The 13,911-nt window shown below is 40.0% G+C and overlaps 1 protein-coding gene across 1 annotated transcript in view; it reads left to right on the top strand.

Annotated features, from left to right (window-relative positions):
- Positions 1 to 1,442: 1,442 nt before the first annotated feature.
- SOHLH2 (spermatogenesis and oogenesis specific basic helix-loop-helix 2) overlaps positions 1,443 to 13,911 on the top strand; it is a 48,929-nt gene continuing 36,460 nt past the window's right edge. The window contains exons 1-2 of the mRNA XM_004770790.2: positions 1,443 to 1,589; positions 10,778 to 10,992. Of these exons, the coding sequence (XP_004770847.1) occupies positions 1,542 to 1,589; positions 10,778 to 10,992 (263 nt within the window). The 5' untranslated portion in view covers positions 1,443 to 1,541. The remainder of the gene's footprint in view (positions 1,590 to 10,777; positions 10,993 to 13,911) is intronic.

Genomic DNA, 13,911 nt, shown 5'->3' with positions numbered 1-13,911 from the left:
TCTGCCTTCAGCTCAGGTCATTGATCTCAGGGTCATAGGACCCAGGCCCACATCCGGCTCTCTGCTCAGCAGGGAGCCTGCTTCCCTCTCTCTCTGCCTGCCTCTCTGCCTACTTGCAATTTCTTGCTCTGTCAAATAAATAAATTAAATCTTTAAAATAAAATAACAATGAGTCTGTGTCCATTACAGCAGTGTCTTTGTCAATATTAGATCAGATTTGCTCATCTCCACCCCTGGAGCAATGCCTTGATTATCATACAGGGGGGAAATGCTGAAAGCTGCCTCAGTTCACCCTCTGTCCCCAACACAGTGCTTGGGCACTTTTGCCCAATATTGGTAAAAAAACTAACTGCCGCAGATATTTATCCAGATACTCAGTTTCCTATTAACTGGAAAAACAAAGAGCCAAAATTCATTAACTATTAAAATGTGTACATATACTTCCAAAAATATTGCAGGATGATTCCATCAGAAACATCTGCACACCTTTTCTTCCCCCTCAAAATCAGAGAACTACAATAATATTTTTGCACGTTCTCATGGTCAATATCAGGCCTTCAGAACATAGCACGACCTGATCAGGGAACCAACCAAAGACTTGCCCAGATACAGCAGGCACTGGTAATTCTAGGAGAGCACATTTGTGTAACATGTTCAAGTGAAATCCAGAGTCTAGGGAAATCCAAAGTGACAAACCACCAGATACCATTCTCTACCTCATTCTCATGCACCACCCCCCAAACCTTAACTTTTGGCAATGGGAACAGTAGTTAAGACCTGCCAGAGAAAGGATTCCCCTACAGGTCCTGGCACTCCCATCAAATGTCTAGCAAAGGCTGAATAAATTGAGTTACACAGCAAGAGCTACCAGAAGGCTTTTTGGGATTGTCGAACTTTCCCAGTTGAGAAAATGGGGACCCTGGCCAGACAACATGAAATGCTTCTAAATATTTAATTTCTTAGTGATTGGGAAAGAAAGCACTAACAGCACTTGCCTTCTCTAGCCTCTACGTATATTTATCAAGGATAAAGAACAACAACAACAAAAAGTTTGCTAATCCTTAATATTTAAAACTTTAAAGATTTCCCCTAAGATATAAAGATTTTTAGAGCAGCCCGAGCGAGGCAACGCTTCCGCTTTCTCCGGGCGAGAATGGCATTCTACTAAAGCCTGGCGCTGTGTGACCGCCCCGCATTACGGGGACTGGAACTGGGTGTGGGCGGCGTGCCGGTGACGCAGTGACAGGGTCTACCAAGGACCCCTCAAGACACCCTGGACAGCCCTCTCCCTGGGAGCCCCCCGCAGCCCCTCCCCCAGCCCAGGGCCCCTTCCAGCAGCCTGCAGCTCCCCCAGGTGCCCAGGCCGGGGGCAGCAGGGCCACTTTAAGGCAGGCCGGGGCTAGGGGGGTGGGGGCGTACGCACCCACAGCTGCGGACGACGAGCCATCAGTGCGGCGGAGCGGGCAGCCAGGACGCGGCGGCTTGGCCGAGTTTCTCCTGCGGTGAGGCTGCCCCAGGACCCGGCACGTGGGCAACGGGCCATGGCGGCCTCAATTACCCGCCCAGAGCGCGGCCAAATCTCTGGCCAGGTAAGAGGAGGAGGAAGGGGAGGCAGCTGCGTTGTTTGTAGCCGCGCGCGGGCCCTGAGCCCGGTGGCCCCCTTGGCCCGCACAGGCATCTCTCATTTGGGGGACGCCGAGGAGCACGGCTCCAGGAGGGCCACTTCCAGGGGCTTGAGCCGGTCCCCGAGGCAGGAGGCCGGAGAGGAGGCCGGCTGAGCGGTTTTGTTACACAGACATGCCTCTCGGGCGCTTGACGCTTCCCAAACTCCCAATTTTCAAGCCAGCCACCGGGAGGCTTACCCGGGAGCGGAACTTAGTAGGTATTCCAGAATGGGAATGACGACAACTTTGCTTTTACTTTGAATATAGGAAAGTGTTTTTAACCCGGGAAAGCTTATTTTGAGCATGCTTGTCTCTGCACAGCTTGGCATGCTTTTTTCAGTTCGCCTGCGGGCATTGGGTCCAAAAAGTCCTTGCGTGTCCTTCCCCAGGCTTACACCCAAACCGGCAGTTGTGCCTGGAAACCAAAGCCCGTTGGCGGGAAAAGGCATCTGTGCTGTTCACACATCCTCCCACCCTCCGGGGAACTCAAAAAGCCCACTGGCCTCTTTTGAAAGCACCTGATTTATCTTCCCCTTAGCAGAAGCATAAAACCATGACTGGTTTAGAATAAAAGAAAGAAAAAAAGAGGGAGGGAGGAAGGCAGGCAGGAAGGAAGTTAGTTGATGATGATTAGCCCTCCAGAAAGAGAGCATAAAGCCTCGCCCATTTCAGAAAGCAAGGCAATCTGGTGTTGGCTTTATTATTATTATTATTATTTCTGGATAGAGAAATAGGAGAAGCAAAACTTTTGGGCTGCCTGAAGTTTTGTTGCCCTTAGAATGTTCCGTGTACTTAAATCTCATTCCTTAAGCACAAGCTTTCTGAAATGACCACTTTGAAGCGGACCAGTTTAATCGGTTTTCTTAATTATTTCAAAACGGATGCACCAATTTAAACTCGAAGGGAAAATAGTATTTTATGGTGCAGGATTAGGCAAAGCTGCGCAAAATGAAATTCTGCATAAAATATCTGATTATCTAGTTGTGCAGAAATGATCAAGGCTTCCTACCCTTAACGAAAGTCTGAAGCCCCAACCGAACCTTTTGTTTGCATTTGAAGAGCGGCTTGCTCAGTTTCTCCAGATAGAGCTGTTTAAATCCCTTGACTCCTGGGGAAACCGGAGGCCAGCAATTGCCCTGTGAGAGCACCAGCCCATGCAGCTGCTGCTGATTGTCAGCTCTGCTCCTGGTGATAAGAGTGACATAAATAACAACTCACTAAAATGGAGGAGTGATTTGCTTTAACTACTTCATCACCTGCTGTTACTAATTAAGGGTTTAGCCTGCTGCAGATTGCAAATGGAAATCCAGTGTTTTAAACATGGTGGAGACTGGAGTGCCCTGCGTGATGTTGTGATTTAGCAATCAGACTGAGTGGATACAGACCAGAGGTGACGATTGTGTCGAAATTTAAAAACTGCCTACACCTCAACGATCTATACCAAGGTGTTAGCAGTGTTTATCTCTGAAAGGTGGAATTGAAAATACTTTTTATTTCCTCTTTAGGCTTTTTAAAAAAAAATTTCCAGTATTTCTCGATGTATATGCATTGCTTCTGTTTAAAAAAAAAAAAAAAGTGCAGTAAGCAATTCAAATAGAAAAAAATTTCCCATGTAATAAAGTCCCACCATCATTTGAAGTTGTGATGCTCACAGGTGAAAATCTTGGATGTACTAAAAAAGGCAGTTTCCCAAAGCAAAATGTCATAAAGTTTTGTTCATTTTCATTTTATTATTCCTATCAGTGGATTCTTCTCATCACCTGTGTTCATATTACACTGCCAACAAGATATTTTTAACTGCATGAATATTCAGATTTATGTTGATTAGAAGCTATTCAGTTAATTCAAGTTACCTTAGGATAGTGGACTAGGACAGTGTTCTAATTTGTCTGATTGTTAACATTCCACGTGTGCTATGGCACCAATTTTGTAAGACAGGGAAGGAAGCCTTTGGCAGGAAAGCAAATAAGTTCTTTCCAGAGCTGCTTTATTTCATGCTCCTCTGTAAATTGCCTTGCATCATGGCGCAGAACTGTAGATGTTTATGCAAAACGGCCTGTTAGTGGTGCTGTATGGCCTTATCCCTTTCTGGATCTTTCCTCTCTGATCTCCCTCATGGCCTGCTCTTCAGAGCTTGCTCTTGACTTCTCTCCATAGTAGCTGAGAGATTCTGGGGAAATTAGCCACTGATTCCCTTCTGGGGGAATCCTGCAGTCAGAAGGATCTGCGCTGGTAGGAATGGGTTCAAGTTAACTGCTGTTTTCTGTTATTTAAGGCTTTTCTCCTCTTTGGGCCCTGTTTCCCCTTCTCCGTGGCTCAACATAATGAAAGAGCCATTTGATTTAGGGCGGTTTTCACCACTTGATGGGGACACATGTGCCCCCTCTAATTCCACTTCCTTCCTTCCCCATCCGAGTGACTGGATGTTTTCTGTGTGCAGGCTTGGTATTATTTCAGAAAACATGGCCATAACTACCAAGTACAGGACATGGTCCTAACAGGGTAACAGCCTTTGGATTTAAGTATTACCACCTTCCAGACGAGGATCACAAGGGTCTTACTCAAAGCTGTTAGTAAGTAGCTGGACTAAGCAACAGAACCTGGTCTGTGTGCCTCGAAAGCCTTTGCCCTCTGCCCACAGCATCCAGCTCTTGGAAAAGAATCAGTAGTAGCTTTGGTAGAACTGAGGCTAATACATGATTCTTCCTGTGCTCTGAAGACTGAAAGATTTGTATAGCAGCAGAAAAAAAGGATTAGAATGTCAGCCCCACGAAGGCAGGGACCTTGTCTGTCTGTTCACTTTGTATTTGCAGCACAGCATCTGCCATGCAGCAGGGGCTCAATAATTCTCTCTGGGGAGAGAATACAGATAACATTCATATTTAAGTGATGCAAAGTGGCAGGATGTTTTAAAGGAAAGAGAAAATAAATGTTGGTAGTAGAAAGTTTTATAGGTTATTAATAGCCCAGTACACCTTTTTATATATATTATTTTAGTGCAATTATTAATAGCACTCTCTTTCCCTCTCAAAAGTGTCTCAGTTTAGAAGATAAATGGACACCTTGTCTGTAGTAGATAGCTTAGTTTTGGACATTCATAGGTTGCTTCAGTTAACCACGTTAATTAAAAAGCAAAACCATAATTGCTCCTTTCATGATCACTTGTTAATGACCATTACAATTCTTGGCATTTGGTTCACAAAGGACTATATTGGTATAGAAGAAGCCCTGTGCTACAGTGGAGATTCATAATCTGAGCTCAAAGGCATCGCAGTAGCTTTGAGTCCCACATTGCTCCTAAAGTGCTATTGGAGATGAAGGATGTTTTTAAAATGAAAAGGAAACATTCTAGAAGGTTCCTGATACTCTGTACTGTAGAAATTCCCAAGTGTTATGCTGCCTTCTTAGAACATAGGACATTTGAGGGAAATAGAAGGAAATAAGGCTAGTAACATGGGTTCATACCACGCTATTGAAAGGCTATGCTAAGGAGTTTGAATTCTTACCTGTTTAAAACAGGGTGGGGCAGGTGAATGAGACTGGGTCCTGATGGTGAATGGAGCACACAAATCAACCTCCTGGTCCCACCCAGACCCCAGAATAGGACATACTTAACCATGAGCTGATACCTTCAACAAGGAAATATGGGGGAAAAAAGGGAATGTGTGTGTGTGTGGCGGGGGTGTGTGTGTGTGTGTGTGTGATGGTGAGGGGGAGGCAGCAGGTAATCCAAATTAGAGGTCCAAGGTTGACTTAACCAAATGCAATGTACAGCACTTCATGGAATCTTGGCTTAAAGCAGCTTCTTTCTGACCATTAAAAAAAAAAAAAAAATCCACAGGGAAACTTGAAATTTAGAAAGCAGATGTGATCAAATTGCCACTAAAAGAAAAGTACAAAACCATGGCTTAAAAGATCTAAAGAAGAAAGTCAGAGGGAAAACAATTCTAGTGGTAGGCGAGGCTGAATGTTAGAGGAAACTGATGAAAGTTGACCAGAGTGGGCTCACCTGGTGATGAATTAGGTATATGCAGATCACCTGGGCGAGGTGGGCCCCTAGACTCTCCCAGCTCACTCCTACTTCATCCTGAAGAGAATGAACTGTATGTGGGACCTGGGTTCCCAGTGTTGGTAATTTCCAGAACTTTATAATTGGCCAGGAGAAATAAAGGAATGGCAGGTCTGCCCGGGAAGGAAATAGACTAAAGTACTGGGCTTTCAGAGTATTGCCTTTCGTTATTATTTTGACAGTGAGCTGGCCTCAGACTCTCTGGTCTCCAGCCTTGCTTCCACTGTCTTACCCATTCACACCAAGCCCACAGTTGTCCTTTCAAAGAAGCAGCCATTGGGGAGACTACTTGTACATGATGACTTCGTCCTTGATTCATACTTATGTCTGGATAACCAAGGATCTCCAGACATTAACAGAACTAGACACAAATGCAGACACTAGACACAACTATTCCAGAGACAGGTTATTAAGGGAATAGAAAAAACTTCTAAAATTCTGATTTGTATTCTCAGTGAGGGTATCACATCCTAAAAATAGCAAGTTATGAGGAAGTACCAAAAAAGAAAAATCTTAGAAGTGAGCAATTCACATTAAATGAACTGAAGTCATAAAAATCTTTGGAAGGACTGAAGAATGAGCTGGTGATATAAAAAATGAAGTTAAGGGACTCTCTTTGAGAAAAGCAGAGACAGGAAGGATCCATTGTGGATGTCCCACATCTAGGGGGAGATTGCCAAGGAGGGATGAAGACGGAGGGAATTGGGAAATGGAAGGAAACTTACAGAGCCAAAGTTCCACTGGTGCCAAGTAGGATGAATAAGACCTATGCTCAGACACATCCTAGAAAACCATCAGAACTGGTAGCGTAAAGAGAAAAGCACAGACGGGAAAACAAAGCAGCTCATTCTTTTTATCAACAACTGGATGCTAGATGAAAATGGACCAATAGCTTCAAGGTTCAGAGGCAAGGGATTTTTGACCTTGGAAATATTTACCAGGTAAAACTAGCACTGGATTGTGAGCCCTAATGCCACTATTAAGTAACAGAAATAAGGGGTTTAACTCCTGAAGTCTTATGGGAACAGCAAGAGGGAAAAAAGAAAATCCAATCAGCCTAACAGAAGGCATGGGAAAAAGAAACATAATTACTGTGGATGGGAAACATGAAATAACCAATGAAGGGAATAAGACCATTTCACATTAAGTTATAAAAATTTTACAATTGATATTATATGATAATAGTTAATGTACATTAGTTAATGCATTAATATAATTAATTAAATTCCTACATTAAAACTAAAATCACAGATTATGGAAAGAAACCTAAAAATTCAGATACATACTATTAACAGAATTCACACAAAATTAAAATGATATAGAAAGGCTCAAAATAAAGAGATATGAAAAATAACTATATACTAGAAAAAATTTCAAGTGATAAACATTAAAAAGGACAAAGAAGTATATTTCAAATATATAGTTTTCTGCCCATAAAATTATCAATGTATGATTTATAGACTTAAAATATGTTATATAAACATTTAGGTTATTATATAATATATATCAAATATTATAATTATGTTTTTATGTGAATATGTATAATTATCATGAACATCTATATACCTAACCCAAAATTAGATACAGTCTGTAGTTGGAGAAATTTATAAATTCATAAACTATAATTAGGAAGGATTTTACCACATCTTATAAACTGAAAGTTGAAGTAGACCTAAAGTAAGAAATAAAACAGTAAGTTCTGTCTAAAAAGTAGAGAATACGTGCCCAGCACATATGTGCCCAGCAGAAAATACACATTATTTTCAAGTATCCATGGAACATTAAAAAAACTGTATTACACCACAAAGAAAATACCAACGCATTCTAAGAAGAAGTCATGTAGGATACATTTGCATTAACAATGCACTGAAATAAGAAATGAGTGACTGACTAGTCAATAACCAAAAAAATTAAAAACCAAAACCAAAAGCACCATACTGTTGAAATTTGAAAACAGTTCAGGTAGGTGTTTAATGAACCTCTGAGGTTAAAATGGAAGTATAAAGTGAAATTACAAACTAACAATGAATGAACGTAGACACAATATATATCAAAATCTTTGGGGAACAACAGAGTGCCACTTGGAGGACTGTGCCATCCAAAAGCACTTTTGGCAGTGATGACAGTGTTCTATAATCATGCTGTCTGATACAGCAGCCACTTGCCATATGTGGATATTGAGCACTTGAAATGAGGCTAGTGCAACTGAAGTGAATTTCAAACTTTTAGTTAACATAAATTTAAATAGCCACATGTGGCTCTCAGGGTGGACCACACGGTTATAGCCTCTGATAAAGCATTGCCAAGGAAAAGAAGATAAGAAAATTTAATTCTATATTATCCTCCAGTTAGAAAGCAAGAATAACAATAATATAATAAATATTATATACATTTAAAAACTAATACATTTAAAAAGAGAATAAAATGAATTAAAAAATATATATATGTGAACATAATTCACTTAATGTAGAAAATCTAAATTTACTGGTAGTCATTAAGGAATTGTAAAAGGTACTCTAAATCCATCTCTGTAAATGGCTTCAGGCCCAGATTCTGCAGACATGTTTATCTGAATTTTAAGAAGCAGATAATTCTGTTTTATAAAATATTCAAGACCATAGAACAATATTGAAACTTTCTGTTTCATTCTTCAAAGCTGGCATGACCCTGAGATACCCAAACCAGATAAGACAATACAATAAAACAAAATTGTATCCAGTTTTACTTATGAACATAGATGGAAAAATCTAAAATAATATGAATGAATTTAGTCTACACGTTATAGGTTTATCCCAGCAAGGAAATTATGGCATGACATTAGGAAATCTTTTAATGTAATTCACTACCTAACAGAATATAGAATAAAGGAGAAAAAAGTATAATTATGTTGATCCATAAAAAGCATTTGGTAAATTTCAGCACGTCTTTCTGATTTAAAATTCTTAGCTTCCAAATAGAAACTTCGTTAATTCAGTAAACGGTTTGGACCAGAAACTTTCTGTATCCTATTTAGTGGCAAAAATATTGAATTATTTCCACTAAACTCGGAAACAAGACAAGAATGCCTAGTGTCACTTCTATTCACCATTGTTTTGGATGTTATAGCCAATGCTTTAAGATCAATGAATAAAAGCATAAATTCTGGATATAGGGACAAATGTGTCATTTTTATTTTATTTTATTTTTAGAGAGAAAGTGTGCACGCATACTCACAATTGGAGGGTGAGAGAGGGGCAGAGAGAGAGGAGAGAGGGAATCTCAAGCAGGTTCCTTGCCCAGCTCAGAGCCTATCATGGGACTCAGTCTCATGACGCTGAGATCATGACCTGAGCCAAAATCAAGAATCTGACCATTAATCACCTGAGTCACCCAGGCACCCCCCACAAAATATCATTTTTGAAGGCAATATGATTATATATCTAGAAAATTCAGAAGAATCCACTAAAACATATTGGAACTAAAGAGGGAGTACCATAAAGTTCTTGAAGCAAATTCTTCGTAAATTAGTAGTAGTCTCTGTGTTAGTAGTAATCAATTAGAAAATACAGAGAGTGAGAAAATCTATCCCCTTTACAATGACTCCAGAACTTTGAAATATCTAGGACCAAACATGAGAACCTGTGTAGAATCCATATGAAGATAACATTTAAAAAGGCCTGAGGAAGGCACCTGGGTGGCTTAGTGGGTTGGGCCTCTGCTTTCGGCTTGGGTCGTGGTCTCGGGGTCCTGGGATCAAGTCCCGCATCAGGCTCTCTGCTCAGCAAGGAGCCTGCTTCCTCCTCTCTCTGCCTGCCTCTCTACCTACTTGTGATCTCCGTCTGTCAAATAAATAAATATTAAAAAAAGAAAAAGGCCTGAGGAATTGTTGAACTACTGTGAGAAAAGCAACTCACTTTGAAAAATATAATAACCCCTTCATGGAAAAAAAGGTGTATGTATAAAATTATCTGGAAGGATATAGACCAAACTGTTGACAGTGGTTGCTTCGGAGGAGGGGATTAAATGAGTAAATAAAGATAGACTTTTTTTTTTTTTAACAGAAGAAGGAAGAAAATTAGAAGGCAGATAGAAATGGAAAGTGCCAAAGTTTTGCTTACTTTGAACTTGACTAGTTTCTTGCACCTCAAATCTTCCTTCCACCCACCCCTGGGAAACCAGGCTGAAGGGGAGTGGAACCCCCATGGTGGAACAGCCTTCCCAGCATCCTGCCTTGCAGATTTGTGTCTTTGGCAAGCTGCCTTTCTCTTCATAGGTGTTTCCAACTCTTGGGCCCACTTCTTTAGGCTTCAAGTCTGGTCAGCTCCCAAATCTGTTTTCTCACATGGACCTGTCTGTGGCCTCCCATTTCCCACTGTTTCCTGACTGTTTGCATTAATTCAAGCATCCCTGTTCTTTGACAGTTTTAAGTGGATTGTGTTCAATAACTGTAGAGAATAAAACGTAGGAAAATGTGAAGATGGAAATTATATTATTTTCTAACTGAATATGCTTGAAAATAATCCCAAAAGGAAAGAAAGATGCTTTTTTGGCCCCAAAATATTGGGTTTTGAATAGCATGTGTATTCCATTTAAAGAAAATACTATGCATGTCTCTTGGAATTTAGGAATTTGGAGCTTACTGTGTTTTCTGGAATGTATGTTTCATCAAAATAAATGGTTTGGGAGAGCCAGCAGTTGGTTTTTCTCACTAGTAAACAGATTTTTGAGCAGGATAAGTGATTGGGAAACTGGGCCTTAAGAATCCTATCTATTGTTCCTAGGATGAGAAAGAAACCCATGTGAAAACCGTAGTAGAATACCATTTGTACACAAAAGTATTTTTAAAATAGCATGACCTTCAGATCCATTCATTCCCCAGGTACTGAAGGCAAGAAATTAATAGTTCCCGTCCCTGAGATGCTTCTAGTAGACCATTCAGTCTACTTGTAGAGTCAGTTGTTGTGTTCTTTATCACCTTTATTTATTGTATCCTCTTGTGCATGACATTTTCTCTATGCTCAGATGTTAATTATGTGGTACTTCTGCCTTTTTCCTTCTCTTTCAGGCAAAAATAGACCTCTTGTTAGTTGGAGACCTCACTGTTCAGTACCTGGCAGATATTGCACAGAAATCCTTTTCAAATATTGCAAAAGTCACCATAACCATCAGGAATGTGGGGCAGGCAGCCGCACTGCTGAAGGACCGCCCATTTGACATGGTTTTCCTGAGGATGACTTCTTTGCCAACAGCCGAGTTGCTGGGAGCTATCAAATTAATTAGGTGAAGTTCAAAAACCTTGACTCTATACCTTTATAATAGTTTTTATTAAAACCCTTTTCTAGTACAGAAAAAAACACAAACTTTAAAAGTTGGTACTATTTATGCTCTAATTTTTAAGATGAGAGATATTTTCATGGGCAGAATAGGTACACATATTATTGTTTTTGTTACCAGTTTGACATGCTATTATAAGAATTATCATTTTAATTTGAAAAGTAATAGATGTGGGTGAGAATGTGAGAATTAATTTATCATAGAAATTTATTTGGTATATAGTACTTTAATCCCACAGCTACTCTCCTTTTTAATAACTATGTCACTTAAAATGGCATATCTTTTCATTAATTGTGATGGCAGATACTAAAGCAGGGGAGCACTCTCAGCTCTATGTCATGTTAGCAATGGACTAAAATGATCTTTTTCAAAGATGTCCTAATGTGGAAGAGCCTTAAGGCTCTCCAGATATGTCCAGTCCAGATCTATATTACATCCAATACTTTTGCTTCATCTTGTAGCTCCGTAGACATTCTGCTTCTGTTTGATCTACTCCGCTCTAGAGGTCTGGAGTCTGGTGGTTGGAGAGTTAGGTGTGTGCTTTCCTGCCTGACTACATAGGATTTTGAGCCATTTTGGATTTTTTTTTTTTTTAAATGATAGAGAGAGATTGAGAGAGGTGGGGTGGGGCGGAGGGAGAGGATTGTAAGCAGGCTCCACACTCAGCTCGGAACTTGACATGGGGCCTGATTTCACAACCCTGAGATCATAACCTGAGCCGAAATCAAGAATCGGATGCTCAACAAACTGAGCCACCCAGGCACCCCCCATTTTGGGTGTTTTTAAACAAGTTTAGGTCAAAAGGAATTTCTTCCCTGTCTATGAGAAGATTTGAGAGAGCGAGTATAATCACAGATGATATCAGAATATTGAAGGACTTGTAATAATTACAGGACAGGCCTTTCTGTCAGAGACAATGTTGTTATCCCTGAATAACAAGGAGCAAGCCTGTTATGTTAGGGGCCAAGAAAAGTTGAAATGGGAAGAAGTCAAATCGACGAGCTCCTTGTTAAAAAAGAGAGACAGATGCAGCTCCAGAGGTTTCTTAGAACTGGTGATCCTCTGCATTTCTTTTGGCTTTCCTCTGGGAATATGCACTCTAGACAAATTAGGTAAACTACCTCAAAGAGGATTTCATTTCCAAGATATGTTGTGAACTGTCTTTCTTCTGAAGATACGCCTCTTTTGTTACATACCTTTAAAAAACGACTCCTATGAATAGAGTTCCCTGGCTGGGACTTCATTATAATTTCGCATTTATTGTATTTCAACACTTTTACAACAGTGTTTTGAGGAAGGTAGAGCAGGGTTTTGTCATCCCTACGGGACAAAGGACGAAAGGTGAAGGGATTTGCCTAAGGCCACATGACTGACTTTTACAAAACTCAAACTAGAACTCTTTTCTCTTCATGTTCTTTGTAGAAGTCTGTAATTACTTGGTTTCTGTTCTGAAGCCCCTTATTTCACATCCGTGAGGTTCAGTGTTTGCCACACTTCGTACAAACATGCTTAGCATTTTGGAAGAGTACTGGACAAATTAGTGTGGCTAATCTTTTTCTTCCTTTCAAGAGTAGGAGCCTAGCCAGGTCCCTCTGACTGTAGTAAAGGCTTTGTATTTGCTAGCATTGAAGTTACATTTTGAACAGGAATAAGATTATGGTTCTATTTAAGAACTAGTTTTATGTCTAGTTGCAAATATTAAAAGCTAGAAGGTTAGAGAACTCCCCGTCTGATACTCTCCTGTGTGGGTTCTCCCCACTGGTGGTTTCTTTGCTCTGAATAACACAGCTGACGACTTTTCTGCAGGGAAAAGAAGGTAGACGAAGGTACTAAATATACAGAAATGCATATGGTAGTTCTGTTTTGCTATAAAAACATTTGTTTCAAAAGAAAAAGAAGATCATTTGAAAACACCTGGATATGTTTCTCTTGTTTCTTGTTCTGCTAATACCTAGTGTATAGTATAGTACCCAATACCTAGCTGGGGTGTGAGGAAACGACTGTGTGGGTGTGTTGGGGAAATGCCATTCAGTGCAGACATTGCCTTCTAGCTTTTGCCTTCCTCCCTAGAAAAGGGATAGTTTTCTTTGTGGAATCTTTGCCTTTCGTGATCTAGCTTCAGAGGTTTAGGATGTCCCTGGGATTCCCTTTCTTGCCCTCAGAACTGTTATGTGTTTATGACTTATGAATTATTTAAACTCTTGTGGGATTATACATGTTTGTATTTTTGTTTCTGTTTTTGAGCCTGTGGTTTCTCTTAGAGTAATGAGTCCTGTAAACTTACTGCCCCATTTGTAAGGCATTTAAATCTTCATCATTCCTAAAGCACTGTATCTTTTGAGTTGGCGCTGACATTTAATGTGCAAACCAGAACGAAATGTTTAGCTTTTCTTTTGCTGTATTTTAGATTTTTCCCTCTTACATCCTTGTTGCTTTGTAATGTCTCAAAATCTGGATGAGTTCTGCAAAATACACAACTGTTTATGTTCTCTCTCTAGGTATTTTATACATTTCACCAGTTAGTAAGAAGCTTAATGTAGACTAGAAATGTCCCCATTTATTTGCAGTATTACAGCCCATAATCACAAATCTATATATTTATAATACATATGGATTTCTACTGAGGATGAGAAGGAAGTATATAGCCTGTTAGCTATAACATTAGGCTTTTTTTTTTTAGAATAAAATGTAAGCAGCCTATTTAGGATTTTTAAATTTATGCTTATATAAGAACTATGTTTTCAGTTTAAAACTAATCAATGATCACTTTTAATCATTCATAAAAATATTGGTAATTTACAGACTGACATTCTCAAGAATTATGGCACATCTTAGGGGCACCTGGTGACTCTGCCTTTCCTCAGG

The sequence above is a fragment of the Mustela putorius genome, unplaced genomic scaffold (genome assembly GCF_011764305.1).
Source record: "Mustela putorius furo isolate JIRA1106 unplaced genomic scaffold, ASM1176430v1.1 tig00003942_pilon_pilon_pilon, whole genome shotgun sequence".
In the NCBI taxonomy this organism is placed as follows: Eukaryota; Metazoa; Chordata; class Mammalia; order Carnivora; family Mustelidae; genus Mustela; species Mustela putorius.
This window is presented reverse-complemented; position numbering and strand designations above follow the sequence as displayed.